General features: G+C 43.1%; 1 protein-coding gene across 2 annotated transcripts in view; it reads left to right on the top strand.

Annotated features, from left to right (window-relative positions):
- The window catches only part of CREB1 (cAMP responsive element binding protein 1), a 349,835-nt gene extending 333,533 nt beyond the window's left edge, over positions 1 to 16,302 (top strand). For both annotated transcript variants that reach the window (XM_073558231.1, XM_073558230.1), the window contains 4 exons: positions 83 to 225; positions 690 to 866; positions 13,506 to 13,656; positions 14,834 to 16,302. In XM_073558231.1, coding sequence (XP_073414332.1) covers positions 83 to 225; positions 690 to 866; positions 13,506 to 13,656; positions 14,834 to 14,978 — 616 coding nt within the window. In that variant the 3' untranslated portion in view covers positions 14,979 to 16,302. The remainder of the gene's footprint in view (positions 1 to 82; positions 226 to 689; positions 867 to 13,505; positions 13,657 to 14,833) is intronic.
- Positions 16,303 to 16,515: the final 213 nt, after the last annotated feature.

Raw genomic sequence — 16,515 nt, 5'->3', positions numbered from 1 at the left:
TGGCGGTGGTTTAGTGTACTTGGGGAAGATGTCATTATCGATAGAGCATTTTTAAGGAGACTAAATATATTCATTTCAACAGAAAAATCTTAAATGACCTATCTTCAGATGCTCCTGGTGTACCAAGAATTGAAGAAGAAAAGTCTGAAGAGGAAACCTCTGCTCCAGCCATTACAACAGTGACTGTACCGACACCAATCTACCAAACCAGCAGTGGCCAGTATAGTAAGTCTTCAGTAGCTCCTTTTTTTTGTTTAATTACAGTGTGGGTGCACAGGTGGTAATTTTAGCATGTTGTAAACATTACAGTAGTTTGTGGGCTGATCACATTTTTGCCATTTTATTTAAATCGTGACACGCTGCTCAGTATGTAGGCATCATGAATCACAGTATTACTGCACAATTGCAGACAGTTATATTATTCTTATGTGCAGTGTGCACATGGATCTTATGTTTGGTATATGTTTCGATAGGGTACAAAACACTACCCATATAACCATGACCAGGTCTGACAGCAATACACTTTGTGCAAATAACAGCTGCTTCATTTTGGGTGAAATATTTGCAAGTTGTAGCCTTGTAACACATTGACTGAACTTGTCAGAGATGGAAATGTTCATATGTTAATTTCTAATATTTTTCAAGCACCTTTTCTTATAATCATACCGTGCTGTATATTTCTGATTTAGTTGCCATTACTCAGGGAGGAGCTATACAACTAGCCAATAATGGTACAGATGGAGTCCAAAGTCTTCAGACGTTAACTATGGCCAACACAGCTGCATCTCAGCCTACCATCTTACAATATGCACAGACCACCGACGGACAGCAAATTCTTGTCCCAAGTAATCAAGTTGTTGTACAAGGTAAGGGATGTAACTTGATATGTTACTTCTGCATTCGTGTAGCTGTTTTACGGTAACTTTACTTAAGAACGCCTTGTCCTTAGGGTCTTTTTCTCATTCTCTGTCACCCCACACCACCAGCCTCCTCATCTTCTAGTGCAGGTCACTGATTATTCAGTGACCTGCCTCCTTTTTAAAATTCCGCACTACCGCCATTATTGTGTGGGCTGCGCGTGTGCAGTGGGAACCGACATCTTCTATGGAGGACTTCAATAAAATGCCACCTGTGACTACGCATACGCAGATCGAAATTTCGGCTCAGTCATGGAATAATCAGTGATCTGCACAAGAAGCAGAGGAGGCTTTCCTCTGTAGTCTCCCCTATAGTATTTTTTTTTCTGTCCAACTAATAACACTGTGCAACAAATTTCAGGGAAGTTCTTGTCACCTGAGAAAATTTTATTGTACCTTATAGATTTTGATATGCTGAACATATATGCTCCAAAAGTCTTTATCGCGTAAGGTTTTTAACCCCTTCATAACCTGAGCTTTTTTCGTTTTTTGCTCCCCTTCTTTCCAGAGCCATAACTTTATCTTTCCATTAATATGGCCGTGTGAGGTTTTATTTTTTGCTGGACGAGTTGTACTTTTGAACGACACAATTGGTTTTATCATGTCGTGTACTCAAAAACGGGAAAACAATGCCAAATGCAGTGAAATTGAAAAAAAGTGCAATCCCACACTTGTTTTTTGTTTCTTTTTTTGCTAGGTTCACTAAATGCTAAAACTGACCTGCCATTATGATTCTTCAGGTCATTATGAATTCATAGACAGCAAACATGTCTAGGATCTTTTTTATCTAAGTGGTGGAAAAAAAAATTCCAAAGGTTGCTTAACCCCTTAACGACAGCTGACTGGATAGTACGTCAACGGTCGGTATACCCTACTTTAAGGTGGGCTCCGGCGGTGAGCCCACCTCAAAGCCGCGACATGTCAGCCGTTATAAACAGCTGACATGTGCCCGCAATAGGCGCGGGCAGAATTGCGATCCGCCCGCGCCTATTAAGAAGTTAAATCCCGCTGTCAAACGCTGACAGCGGGCATTTAACTAGTACTTCCAGCGCCCGGCCAGAAATGAGCGCATCGCTGACCACCATCACTTGATCGGGGGTCAGCAACACGTTGCCTTGAATACCAGAGGTCTCATAGAGACCTCTATGGTTGTTGCCGGCAGATTGCAATGAGCACCACACTGTGCTCGGCGCTCATAGAAATGCTGTATTTCTGCGACATATAGGTGATCTGAGCATCGCCTATATGTAGCAGAGCCGATCAAGTATGGCATGCTCTATGGAGGCTATTGAAGCATGCTAAAAGTAAAAAAAAAAAAAAAAGTGTTTACAAATAAAAAAAAAAATGTTTAAATCACCCCCTTTTGCCCCAATCAAAGTAAAACAATAAAAAAAAAAAAATCAAACCTACACCTATTTGGTATCGCCAGGTTCAGCCAATCACAGGGGCTCTTTATTTTCATGCTGGTCAGCAGATAACAGGGCTGGCCACGCCCTCCCCGATGTGTTATCCAACCAGATTCTGCCTCTCTTAGCCACGCCCCCCGCTCTGCAGCATGCTGCTATCACTGCTCTGCCGGAGACATCTTGGATCCGTGGCTCTGCTATCTGCACTTTACAGCCTTCAGATTCGCTGTTCCTGCTGCAGCCTTCAGACAAGGAGACACAGCTAACCTCCGGTCATCTGCTGCTCATTGCTGGCTCGGGTAGGCTCTGTCCTCTCTCTCTTGTGCCCTTCTCCCTATATAGTCGCCTCTCAGCAGTAGCAACAAGGCTCAAATTATGCCCAACTCTGCAGGGGCATCTTGTCCTCCCTCTAAGCCCACCGTGATTCATTACGCCTGTGCCCACTGCAAACTAAAGTGAACTTTAGGTCAGCCTTCTCCTCTCTGCCCATCATGCAGCCCATCCACTGTGTCTGCACCTCAGGAGCGCTCCAATGCCCAGGATGAGAGCACACCCCTTCCTCCGGAGTGGGCTATTGCTATGTCTGTCGGTCTCTGACCTGAGTAAAGTGTTCCAATCCCTGGTCCAGGTCCTGGAACGTCTTTCACATCTATCTGCTGCCACCAGTGCGCCGAACACCTCTTACGGTGAACACGCAAATGACCACGACCTTCGCAGGGGACAGATCGGGTAAAAGATCTAGGAAGCGGCTCTATCTAGCTCCTCATCCAGTTCACCGGGCCCATCAGCAGCATCCAGGATGCCCCTCTCTCCCCATTCTCCCTCGTCGGAGGTGGGCATTGGGTCAGATGCGGATTCTCAGTCTGAGTCTGACTCTGATGCAAACTAGGCTCCAGGATGCAGGACATGGTAGATAGCCTTATCTCGGCTATTATTCAAACTCTTAAACTAAAGGAGGAAGAGGCGCCTGCACAGGATGACTCCGTTTCATTCAAACAGGTTAAATGTCCCTCCAGGACTTTTCCCAATCGCAAGGAGTTTGAGGCTACTATGGCCAAACATTGGAAACATCCCGAAAAGCGTTTTCCAGGAAGGAAGCAACTAGGCATTCTATATCCATTTAGTCCAGATCTTGTCAATAAATGGACAGAATCCCCTAAGGTGGATCTGCTAGTCTTGCTTGTCCTCTAAAACAGTTCTGTCTATACCAGATGCGGTGTCTCTCAAAGATGCTACGGACAGTCAGATTGAGTCTTTGACCAAATCGGCCTTTGAGGCGACTGGTGCTTCCCTCTGCCCCAGCTTTGCTTCCACCTGGGAGGCGAAATCCATATCTGCCTGGGCCAAAATACTTTGCCAGGGCATTGTAACGGCAGCTCCTCCAGATGAACTGGCAGATTTGGCAGACCAGATTGCTCACGCTGGCAAATATCTTCTGACTGCCTCTTAGGATGCGGCCGCCTGTTCCCCAAGAGCAAGCAGCAACATCATTGCCATTCGCTGCATCCTTTGGTTGAAGGCGTGGAATGCAGACCTGACCTCTAAGAAGCCATTCACCAACCTGCCTTTCCAGGGTTCTAGGCTCTTTGGGTCCAGGCTGGACCAGATAATTTCAGATGCTACCGGGGGGGGAAAAGTACCTCTCTTCCTCAGTCCAGGCCAAAACGTCCCTTCAATAGAAAAGGACCACTGCCTTTTCGTTCCTTTCGAACTTTCTCCTCTTCAGAAACCTCCTCCCAGCAGGATAGAAGGAAACCATCCTTCAGACCAACCCCTCACTGGAGGCCTAAGGGCCGCTCCTCAAAGCACTCTGGGTCCCGCAATCACAAGCTCTCCTCCAAATGATGGATCACCCCCACCTGAAAGTCTTTCCAGGGTAGGAGGCAGGCTGCTTCTCTTCAGGGATGCATGATTGTCGGTGGTCGGCGACGCCTGGGTCAGAGAGATGATTACGTCCAGCTACATGATCGACTTTTGCCCACCCCCCCCCCCAGAAGACGTTCCGTTTTGTCTCGCCCACCAAAACAACAGTCTCAAGCCCCATGGGTTCTCCAGGCCATCTTTTCCATTCTAAACACGGGAGTAATCGTACTCGTTCCTTGAAACGAACGGTTTTCAGGGTTCTACTCCAACCTTTTTGTAGTCTCGAAAAAAGACGGTTCACTCTGCCCGATCTTGGACCTCAAACAGTTGAATCGCCACGTTCGGATCCACCACTTCAGGATGGAGTCCTTATGCTCCGTGAACGCCTCCATGGAACCGGGGGAGTTTCTTTGCTCTGTAGACATTCAGAATGCTTATCTTCACATTCCTGTTTGTGTGCAGCATCAGAGATTCCTTCGGTTCACGATTCAGGAGGATCCTTATCAGTTCAAGGCCCTTCCTTTCAGCCTGGCGTCTGCCCCCAGGGTCTTGGCAGCGGTCATGACCATCCTTCGCTCCAAGGGGATTCTCATAATCCCTTATCTGGATGATCTTCTGATCAAAGGGCTGTCCTTTCGAGACTGTTATCAGAGCCTCCTGGTCACTCTGGACACTCTGGTCCTTCTCGGCTGGATAATCAACCAATAGAAATCTTCACTGATCCCAACTCAGCGTCTGGTATCCCGGGATTTGGAGTTCGACACGAGCTCGGGTCTTCCTTCCAAAGGACAAGTTTTCATCCCTCTGCCAGGGAATCAGATCCCTAAAGTGCCCAGTCCCTCTCCCCCTTCGGTCCTGCATGAGAGTCCTGAGGAAGATGATTGCCTCCTTGAAAGCCATGCCCTTCACCCAGTTCCACTCCTGCCCTTTTCAGCTAGCCTTCCTGTTCGCCTGGGAGAAGAGAACAGTCTCCCTAGACCGACCTGTTCTTCTGCCTCTCAAGGTGAGGCAATCCCTGACCTGGTGGACTCTGTCCACCTCAGTCCTGCGTGGGAGGTCCTTTCTTCCTCTTCGGTGGCAGGTCTTCACCACCAGCGCCAGTCTCCTCGGATGGGGAGCAGTTTTCCTTCAGCACACAGCACAGGGTCACTGGAACGCTCAGAAAACCCTTCTCCCCATCAATCTTCTGGAGTTCAGGGCAATCTTCCTTGCCCTTCTTCGCTGGCAGTTCCTCCTCGCAGGCAAGCCGGTCCATAGTCAATTGGACAACGCCATGGCCGTGGCTTACATAAATCACCAAGGAGGGACTCGCAGCAAACAGGTCATGGCAGAGGTGACACGAATTCTGCAATGGGCGGAACGTCACGTCCCTGCCTTATCAGCCGTTCACATTCCGGGGGTAGAAAATTGGGCAGCCGATTTTCTGAGTCGTCAAGGCCTCGCATCAGGCGAGTGGTCTCTCAATCCCGCAGTCTTCAACCAAATATGTGAGAAGTGGGGCACTCCGGACGTCGACCACATGGTGTCTCTGATGAACCACAAGGTTCCTCTGTTTGTAGCCAGATCTCGGGACCATCTGGCCATCGGCTGCAATGCCTTAGTGATCCTGTGGTCCCAGTTTCAGCTGCCTTATCTTTTTCCGCCTCTCCCCTTGATTCCGAAGGAAAAAGATAGAAGGGATTCCCGTAATCCTGATAGCTCCAGACTGGCCTAGACGTCTTTGGTATGCAAAGCTGGTAAAGATTTTGGACATTCCCTGGAGGCTTTCAGACTGTCCAGATCTCCTCTCGCATGGCCCTCTCTTCCACCAGAGTTCTCAGTCTGAGTTCAACGGCATGGCCGTTGAGGCTGCAGTTCTGAAGGAGGCTGATTTTTCTCAACAGGTCATTCAGACCATGATTAGGGCGAGAAAACCAACATTCTCGCGCATTTACCGCAGGTATTGGAAGGCCTTCTTCTGGTGGTGCGAGGAAAACAAATTGATTCCTATGTCTTTTTCCCTTCCTTCTATTCTGGGTTTTCTTCAAGTGGGTTTCGACTCAGGTCTATCCCTCAATACCATTTAAGGGTCAGGTTTCCGCTCTGTCTATCCTTTTCCAGAGGGATCTGGCTTCCTCCTCTCAGGTGAAGACCTCTCTTCATGGTGTCGCCCATCTGGCACCACCTTACCATCCTCTGACAGATCTTGGCGCGCTCCAACGTGCACCCTTCCAACCCATTCAGGACATTCCTTTTTCTTTTCTGTCATGAAAGCTGGCTTTCCTAATTGCTATTACGTCTATTAGGAGGATTTCCTAGTTAGCAGCATTATCCTGTTGTTCTCGGTTCCTGATTCTATATCAGTACAAGGTAGTTCTTAGACCTGTTCCTTCCTTTCTTCCCAAGGTGCTCTCTAACTTTCACATCAGTGAGGACATTGTCCTTCCTTCCCTATGTCCTTACCCGGTTCATCCCCTGGAGAAGTCTCTCCACAAGCTGGATTTGGTCATAGCTATTCGAGTCTACCTCTCTAGGACTGCTTTTTTTCGTGAAACCGATTCCCTATTTGTCATCTCTGAAGGTCTTTGTAAGGGGCTTCCAGCTTCTAAGTCCACTATCGCCCATTGGATTTGTTCCGCGATACTGGAGGCTTACCGCGTTCAGAACAAACAGCCTCCTCCGGGAGTGAAGGCTCACTTGGTCATCCTTGCACACCTTTTATGAGGTTTTACAGGGTTATACCCATGCCTCTCGTCTGATGCAGGCTTGGGTAGGAAGGTACTACAGGCGGTGATTGCACATCGGCTGACCTAAGTCAATTCTCATTGCATTTTTCTCTATTCCAACCCTTGGGACTGCTTTTAGACGTCCCATGGTTACCTGTGTCCCCAAATGAAGCGATAAAGAAAGAGGGATTTTTGGTACTCACCGTAAAATTTTTCTTGGAGCCTTCATTGGGGGACACAGCACTCTCCCTATTTGTTCCGCTTTTTTTGGGCCTACGTGCCTTTAGTGTTCGTTTAGTACATACGTTGAGTTCTAGTTGCTTCTCCTACTGCTTTTACACCAACTGAGGTGCCTGTCGGTGGGTGTATACTGCTGGGAAGGAGCTATTTTCCTTTTTTTCTGCCTAGTGTCAGCCTCCTAGCAAAAGCAGCACACACCCATGGTTACTGTGTCCCCCAATGAAGGCTCCAAGAAAGAGATTTTACAGTGAGTACCAAAAATCCCTCTTTTTTTTCGTGCCGAGCTGACATTTTTAATGATACGTTCGTTTGATTGCCCGTTATTGCAATGTCGCGGCGACCAAAAAAACGTAATTCTGGTGTTTTGATTTTTTTTATCAATACGCTGTTTAGCGATCAAGATAATTTTTTTTTATTGATCGGGCGATTCTGAACACGGAGATACCAAATATGTGTAGGTTTGATTTTTCCTTTTTTTTTATTGTTTTATTTTGATTGGGGTGAAAGAGGGGTGATTTGAACTTTTGGGTTTTTTTTTTGTTTTTTTTATATTTTTATGCAATTTTTTTTTTTACTTTTGGCATGCTTCAATAGCCTCCATAGGAGGCTAGAAACTGCCATAGCACGATCTCTGCTACATAGAGGTGATTTCTCAGATCACCTCTATGCAGCAGAATTCCAGGTTTGCTATGAGCGCCGACCACAGGGTGTCGCTCATAGCAATCTGCCATCAATGACCATAGAGGTCTCAAGGAGACCTCTGGTTGTGATGGAAACGCAGCGATGACCCCCGATCACGTAACGGGGGTCATCGTTGCGCGTATTTCCAGACCGGCATCCGGAAGTGCATTTAAATGCCTGCTGTCAGAGTTTGACAGCGGCATTTAACTACTTAATAGGTGTGGGCGGATCGCGATTCCACTCACACCTACTGCGTGCACGTTAGCTGTTAAAAACAGCTGACATGTGGCTTTGAGGTGGGCTCACCGCCGTAGCCCACCTCAAAGCTGGGGATACTGCCAGCTGACGTGCTATTCCGTCAGCTGGCGGTACGAGGTTAAGAAACTACAGTTTATAGTTTACATTATGACAACCGAGACACTACATACATGTGAATCGATGTCAGTAGCAAAAGCAATTGTTCAAAAGTGTTTTGCAGATGACTTTCGTTTATATCCTTGTCAGATGCTTCTCAATTAAGATTCCAGCAATAGTCAGCCAGCATTGACATACTCTACTTTACCTGGTACCTTTTCTCCATCAACGCAATGTCTTGGTGAAATCTGTCACCGTGTTCATCGCTAACGGCACCAAGATTGGCTGGAAAAAAGTCCAAGTGAGAATGTAGAAAATGCATTTTTAGTGACATATTGCATTTCATCAAATGATATGCTGTGAGCATGTTGTCCACGAGTTGTTCAAAGTTCGGTGCCCTGCTGTTGCCAAGGAAGTTGAAGGTCACATCTTTAAAGGCTGTCCATACCACTTGTTCAGCACCTTGCAAAAGACCATCAAAGCTACTGTCATTCATTATATCTCTGATCTGTGGGCCAATAAAAATACCTTCTTTAATCTTTGCATCACTTATTCTTGGAAATTTCTGTCGCAATTAAGAAAAGACTTCAGATTCTTTGATCATTGCTTTGACAAAATTCTTCATAAGCCCAAGTTTAATGTGCAAAGGAGGAAGAAATATCTTTGCTTTATCAACGAGAGGATTATGTTTAACATTCTTCTGTCCAGCAATCATGTTTTCGCGGAGTGGCCAGTCCTTTCTGAAATAGTGCACAAATGTCCCACTCACAAATAAACCAACAATACTTGGTATATCCAAGCTGCAGTCCAAGAAGAAGTGCAGCAACTTTTAGATCACCACATATGTTCCAGTTATAATATATATAATGTGGGTCAAAAGTAACTCCATATTCTCATATGTTTCTTTCATGTGTACGGCATGTCCAATAGGTATAGAAGGGTAGATATTTCCATTGTGTAGTAAAACGGCCTTCAGACTTAAAACTGACAAGTCAATGAACAGTCGCCATTCCTTCGGGTCAGGTTCGCATCCAAGAGAGCCAAACAACCCCAAGACGATGTTGCAAAAGGTTAAACTGTCGACATGGTTGAAAAATTGATTAACCCCTTCCTTACATTGGACATACTATTCCGTCCATGTGACCTGGGACTTAAGTCCCATGGACGGAATAGTATGTCATACGCGATTAGCGGCGCTCACGGGGGGAGCGCTGCTGATCGCGGCCGAGTGTCAGATGATTATCACAGCTGACACCCGGCACTATATGCCAGGGACGGTCACGGACCTCCCCCAGCACATTAACCCCTGGCACACTGCGATCAAACATGATCGCAGTGTACCAGGGACATAGGGAGGGGGCTCCCTGCGCGCTTCCCCAAGACCCTCGGAGCGACACGATGTGCTTGCGTCGCTCGGAGGGTCTCCTCCCTGCAGGCCCCCGGATCCAATATGGCTGCGGGGGCTTTTGGGGTCCTGCAGGGAGGTGGCTTTCTCAGTGCCTGCTGACAGCAGGCGCTGAAAAAGCCTCCTGCAGTGTCTGTCAGATTGCTGATCTGGCACAGTGCACTGCAAAGCAATCTGACACTTTATAGTGATGTCCCACAGTGGGACAAAGTAATAAAGTTAAAAAAAAAGAAAAATCGTGTAAAAATAATTAATAAATTCTCTAATTCTTTTTTTTTTTTTTGTAAATTTAAAAAAACAATAAAAATGCACATATTTAGTATCGTCCGTAATGACCCGCCCTATAAAACCATCCCACTAGTTAACCCCTTTAGTGATCCCCTTCAAAAAAAAAAAGGCAAAAAAATCAATGCTTTATCACCATACCGCCGATCAAAAAGTGCAATAACACGCGATCAAAAAGACAGATATAAATAAACAGGGTACCGCTGAAAACGTCATCTTGTCCCACAAAAAAACGAGCCACCATACAGCGTCATCAGCAGAACAATAAAAAAAGTCATAGCTCGCAGAATAAAGTGATGCAAAAATAATTGTTTTTTTATATAAAATTGTTTTTATTGTATAAAAGTGCCAAAACATCAAAAAATGATATATATGAGGTATTTCTGTAATCGTACTGACCCAAAGAATAAAAGCGCTTTATAAATTTTACCACACGTGGAATGGTGTAAACCCCCCCCCCCCCCAAGAAATTCATGAAATGCTGGTTTTTGTTCATTCTAAATCCCAAAAATCGGAATATTAACTGATGAAAAAAGTCACATGCCCGAACATAGTACCAATAAAAACGTCAACTTGTTCCGCAAAAAATAAAACCTCACGTGACTTTTTGAGTCACAATATAGAAAAATTATAGCTCTCAAAATGTGGTGATGCAAGAACTATTTTTACAATAAAAAAGCGTCTTTTAGCATGTGACAGCTGCCAAACATAAAAACCTGCCATAAATAGTAAATCAAACCCCCCTTTATCACCCCCTTAGTTAGGGAAAAATAAAACAAAAAAAATGTATTTCCATTTTCCCATTTGGGTTAGGGCTAGGGTTAGAACTAGGGTTAGGGGTGTGTTGGGGTTAGGGTTGGAGTTAGAATTGGAGGAGTTTCCACAGTTTAGGCACATCAGGGTCTCTCCAAACGTGACATGGCGCCCGATCTCAATTCCATCAAATTTTGCATCAAAAGGCGCTCCTTCCCTTCTGAGCTCTGCCATGCTTCCAAACATTGGTTTACCCCCACATATGGGGTGTTAGCATACTCAGGACAAATTGCACAATAACTTTTGGGGTCCTGTTTCCCTTGGGAAAATAAAAATTGGGGGTGAAAAGATCATTTTTGTGGAAAAAATGATTTTTTTTAATTTTACGGCTGTACGTTATAAACTTATGTGAAGCCCATGGGGGTTCAAAGTTCTCACCACACATCTAGATAAGTTCCTTGTGGGGTCTAGTTTCCAAAATGGTGTCATTTGAGGGGTGTTTCCACTGTTTACGCACATCAGGGGCTCTCCAAACGCGACAAGGCGTCCGATCTCAATTCCAGCCAAAAAAGTCAAATGACACTGCTTCCCTTCCGAGCTCTGCCATGCGCCCAAATAGTGGTTTACTCCCACATATGGGGTATCAGCGTACTCAGGGCAAATTGAAAAATAACTTTTGGGGGCCTGTTACCCTTGGGAAAATTTTAATAAATTGGGTAGCGAAAAGATCATTTTTGTGGAAAAAATAAGATTTTTTATTTTTATGGCTCTACGTTATAAACTTCTGGGAAGCCCTGGGGGGTTCAAAGTGCTCACAACACATCTAGATAAGTTCCATAGAGGATCTAGTTTCCAAAATGGTGTCACTTGTGGAGGGTTTTCACTGTTTAGGCACATCAGGGGCTCTCCAAATGCAACATGGCGTCCGATCTCAATTCCAGCTAATTTTTCGTTTAAAAAGTCAAACTGTGCTCCTTCCCTTCTGAGCTCTGCCATGCGCCGAAACAGTGGTTCCCTCCATATATTAGGTATCGGCGTACTCGGGACAAATTGCACAACAACTTTTGGGGTCCAATTTCTCCTTTTACCCTTGGTAAAATAAAACAAATTGGATCTGAAGTAAATTTTTTGTGAACAAAGTTAAATGTTCATTTTTTTTTTTTTTAACATTCCAAAAATTCCTGTGAAGCACCTGAAGGGTTAATAAACTTCTTGAATGAGGTTTTGAGCACCTTCAGGGGTGCAGTTTTTAGAATGGTGCGACTTTTGGGTATTTTCTATTATATTAACCCCTCAAAGTGACTTCAAATGTGATGTGGTCCCTAAAAAAAAATGATGTTGAAAAAATGAGAAATGGCTTGTCAACTTTTAACCCTTATAACTTCCTAACAAAAAAAAATTTTGGTTCCAAAATTATGCTGATGTAAACTAGATGTGTGGGAAATGTTACTTATTAAGTATTTTGTGTGACATATTTTCTGTGATTTAAGGGCATGATAATTCAAAGTTGCAAAATTTTCGCCAAATTTCCGTTTTTTTCACAAATAAACGCAAGTCATATCAAAGAAATTTTACCACTATCATGAAGTACAATATGTCACGAGAAAACCATGTCAGAATCACCCGGATCCATGGAAGCATTTTAAAGTTATTACCTCATAAAGAGACAGTGGTCAGAATTGTAAAAATTGGTCTGGTCATTACCATGCAAACCACCCTTGGGGATAAAGGGGTTAAAGTATGTTTGATGGGCATTTAGAATTTGAAATTAATTTTAGTTCCAGACCACCCCTTTAAGCTAAAATGTCTGTCAGTTTGTTTACCATGTATGATGAAACCTCTTGGCATACAAAGTATTATCCTAATTATAGGCACTACTGACACACGGCACCTTTCAAAGTATACCTGCCCAGGTGTAGCATGGCATTCCTGCTGCCTGCTCACCCCTATATTCACACCATGTACACTGGTGTGAAACTCAGAGTGCAGAGTATTGTACTCATAATTTTTGTAGCATTTTTAGACCATTACCAGACACATAATTTCCATTTTGTTTGATGTAGTAAAAGTCCATTTTAGGGATAGATCTAGCTTTTCTTTTTATAAATCATTGATTTTATTCTTTAGTTTATTGTAATTTTTATGGTCTCTCCCTCAAATTCAGAAAAGACCATTGTGGGACTTGAATTATTTATGTGACTCAGCAGCCCTGTTATTATGGCCATTGCCATCATCATGGTGGTGTCCTCCACGTACCACATTCCAGAATATCCATGTTCTCCTGACAATTCTGCGGCTCTAATAAGCGTCACCTTCATTTGCATCATTTGTAGGTGTCTGTCCCTTTTTTGCTCCATTTTATATGCGGTTTTAATGACTTGTCACAGTTAGGCTGGGTTCACATTGCGTTAAAAGGGTGCAGTTAACACATCCGTTACATAGCGGCATTAACGCTATGTAACGGATGCGTTAACACACCCATAGACTGCTATTGACGAGCACATCGCTAACGCATGCCATAATCGGCATGCGTTAACGATGTGCCGTCATTCTCTGACGGACCATCGGAAGCAGTTTGCAGCATCCGAGGGTCCGTCACTGCTAGCGCAGATGAAGCATCTGCGCTAGCGGGAACACAAAGCGATCGCGTTATTAAATAGCGTTAATGCAGTCCGTCATCGCTATGCGTTAAACGGACTGCTTTAACGCAATCTGAACCTGGCCTTATGGCCAATCAAAAAACCTTCTGCAACTAACGTGTGATCTTGTGACACTGTCCTACTCAGCCCCACAAAGGTGATGTCATGATTTATATTATAGTAGACTGAAAATCCCATCCACACCTAGTGTGGAATTTTTTTAGCCTAACATTATTTTATTCCCCCCCCCTCTATAGCAGCCTCAGGAGATGTACAGACTTACCAGATACGCACTGCACCCACAAGCACGATTGCACCAGGAGTGGTCATGGCATCATCTCCAGCAATCCCTGCTCAGCCTGCTGAGGAAGCTGCAAGAAAGAGAGAAGTGAGACTTATGAAGAACAGGTATGGTGGTGTTTTTGGGGGGTGGGGGAGGTTGGGGGCTGTCAAAGGGTGGTTACTTAAAAAAATTATTAGTAATTCTACACTTTCCTGTAATATTTCATTATATGATCATAGATTGTGTGCTTGCAGTCGCAACTTAGTGCACTGTTTGGACTAAAAAGCTCTACCTGACTATGAGAAGGGCATTCATACTACTGATTTTATCTGGGTTTCCCAAAAGAGTTTTTCAAGACTAAAATGCAACCTTCACTCTTCAGTGTCTTCAGTACACATGGTTACAGTTTTCACATGTACTGGAGACACACATGCAGACCCATTCAAATCTATGGGTCTGCACAAATGTCAGTGTTTCCATGGACCACGTGGAAAACATGTAGACATGTCTGTGCAGAACAATGACATCTGTGTGTCATCAGTATGACACGTACCGGCGTCTGGGAAAAGCTTTACAGTTAGCGCTGATCCCAGGTGCCGAGTGCTGAATCCAGCTCTCATCATTGTCACCTAGTCTCCCTGTGATCAGCGGGACCAGGTGATGCTGATATAAGTTTTAGTTGGTACACGCCACGTGGGAATAGACACTGGAGAGTTTGTGTCAGTTTTTAGAATGGTGTCACCTTTGTGTATTTTCTGTTATAGTGACTCTCCCCTCCCAACTCACTTCAAATATGAGGTGGTCCCTAAAAAAAAGGTTTTGTAAATTTTTTTGGAAAAATGATAAATCACTGGTCAACATTTAACCCTTATAACGTCCTAACAAAAAAAAAATTGTTTCCAAAATAGTACTGATGTAAAGATGAAATGTGGGAAATATTTTTTATTATTTTGTGTGACTACACTCTCTGATTTAAGGATACAAAAATTAAAAGTTTGAAAATTGCAAAATTTTCAAAATTTTAGACAAATTTCCATCTTTTTCATAAATAAATTCAAGTCATATCGAAGAAATTTTACCACTAACATGAAGTACAATATGTCATAAAAAAACAGTCTCAGAATCAGTGATCAGTGGGATACGTTGAAGCATTCCAGAGCTATAACTTCATAAAGTGACAGTGGTCAGAATTGTAAAAATTGCTTTGGTCATTAAGTACCAAATTCGCTCTGTCACTAATGGGTTAAAGTACTGTCTGCTTGTCTATTGATATGAGAATAACATGCTTTTTTATACTTGCAGGGAAGCAGCTCGGGAGTGTCGCCGGAAAAAGAAAGAATATGTAAAATGTTTAGAGAACAGAGTAGCTGTCCTCGAAAATCAAAACAAGACATTGATTGAAGAACTGAAAGCACTTAAAGACCTTTATTGTCACAAATCTGACTAAGACAGGCAGATTTATTTACATTTATGAACCCCTATTGAGGAGAGACTGGTTACCCTAAACCCAGATGAACAGTTATTTTTTTTTTATTATGATTTAATTTTCTATATCCCTCCTTCTGCGCAAAACTGCCTGACAGCAACTACAGGATTTCATTCATCTTTGCTTTTTTGCATTAAACTGAATCCTCCTAACTCCTGCCTTCAAAACCAAGTGAGTAAATAACACCTTTCAAGATCAAGAAGAAAAAAAAGACTTCTTTTATTATTTTATTTTTATTTTTTAATTGTATTTTGTTTCTTTGCAATTCTGCTTTTCCCGCTCTTTGTTTGCTCCACATTGTTTTTGCAGGAAAAGTTTATGTATATATAATGCATTCTGGCGTCTTTCATGGATGTGGCTCTTAGTACAATGATATACTGTATTATCGGAGCTCACTACAGACACTGCCTTGTGCTGCCCATCTACTTTACTTTGCTATGCCTGACCCAAGAATACATGAGAAGATCGATCAGTTTTATTGACGTGTCCAAGCAACCACACAACATGTGAAACATTACCATGTTAATAACCTGTGCAGGAGCTGCCCCTTGTCTTGGAGGTCATTGCTCTATTTTGCTGAGCAATTGCACCAATTATCTGCCAGGTTGATGGTAACTACTCTTATTAAATTAAATAATTGTACAAAACCTTACCAAAATGTCTGTTCTAAGCACATTGAGATACATTGGAGAAGTTTTAAAGGACTGAAAAAGGATGTTAAAAGAGCACTCCTCAGTGCACAAGGAAATATAAAGAAAACGATTTTCAGTTTTGGCCCTTGTATACCCTGTGTTCTATAAAAGCAGCAACACTCTTTGATCAATTTTAAAACTGCAATCATTACTTTATGTACTGTACCTCTTAAAGCTCAAATCCCTATCACCAGCAACATATTGTGGGATATTTGACTCCACATTTATATTTATTTTATTATTTTTTATTATCCCTTACCTGTGCCCAAGTCAAAAGGATTAAAGAGATGTTCAAATCGGGCACATCCCCTTTGGTTTATTAGCCTCTTCTCACCGGAGCATTTGAAACCAGAAACTTACGTTGTGTTTTGGAATTTGTTGATCTTGTAAAATATTTTATGTTGAGTAGAGTTATCATGTACTATTTGAAATACATTTTGTATTTTAAAACTTATGATGTATTGTTTGCATCAGAACATTTTTTTTTACTTTGTGTGTGCAGAACTTTTGTGCTTATGTGCTATTGTATATACCCTATATTTTAACTTTTTACACACATATATTGCTATATAAATTGAATTTCTGAAAGTTCATATGGTTGTAATCTAAGAATATTTAAAATTTGTATTTAAGATCTGCAAATTCATGGCTCTGGCATTGATATTTGCAAGGTGATTTCTAGGGACGAGTCAGGGCTGTCGTCAACACAGGTAATTGGCGCAGAAAACATTGTATTTAGGAAATGCAAATATGAATTATATTTTATAAAACTACTACATTGTAATGTAAAACACATTAGGAATTAA

Source organism: Dendrobates tinctorius, unplaced genomic scaffold (genome assembly GCF_039654945.1).
Source record: "Dendrobates tinctorius isolate UK_male_01 unplaced genomic scaffold, ASM3965494v1 ptg000254l, whole genome shotgun sequence".
Lineage (NCBI taxonomy): Eukaryota > Metazoa > Chordata > Amphibia > Anura > Dendrobatidae > Dendrobates > Dendrobates tinctorius.
This window is presented reverse-complemented; position numbering and strand designations above follow the sequence as displayed.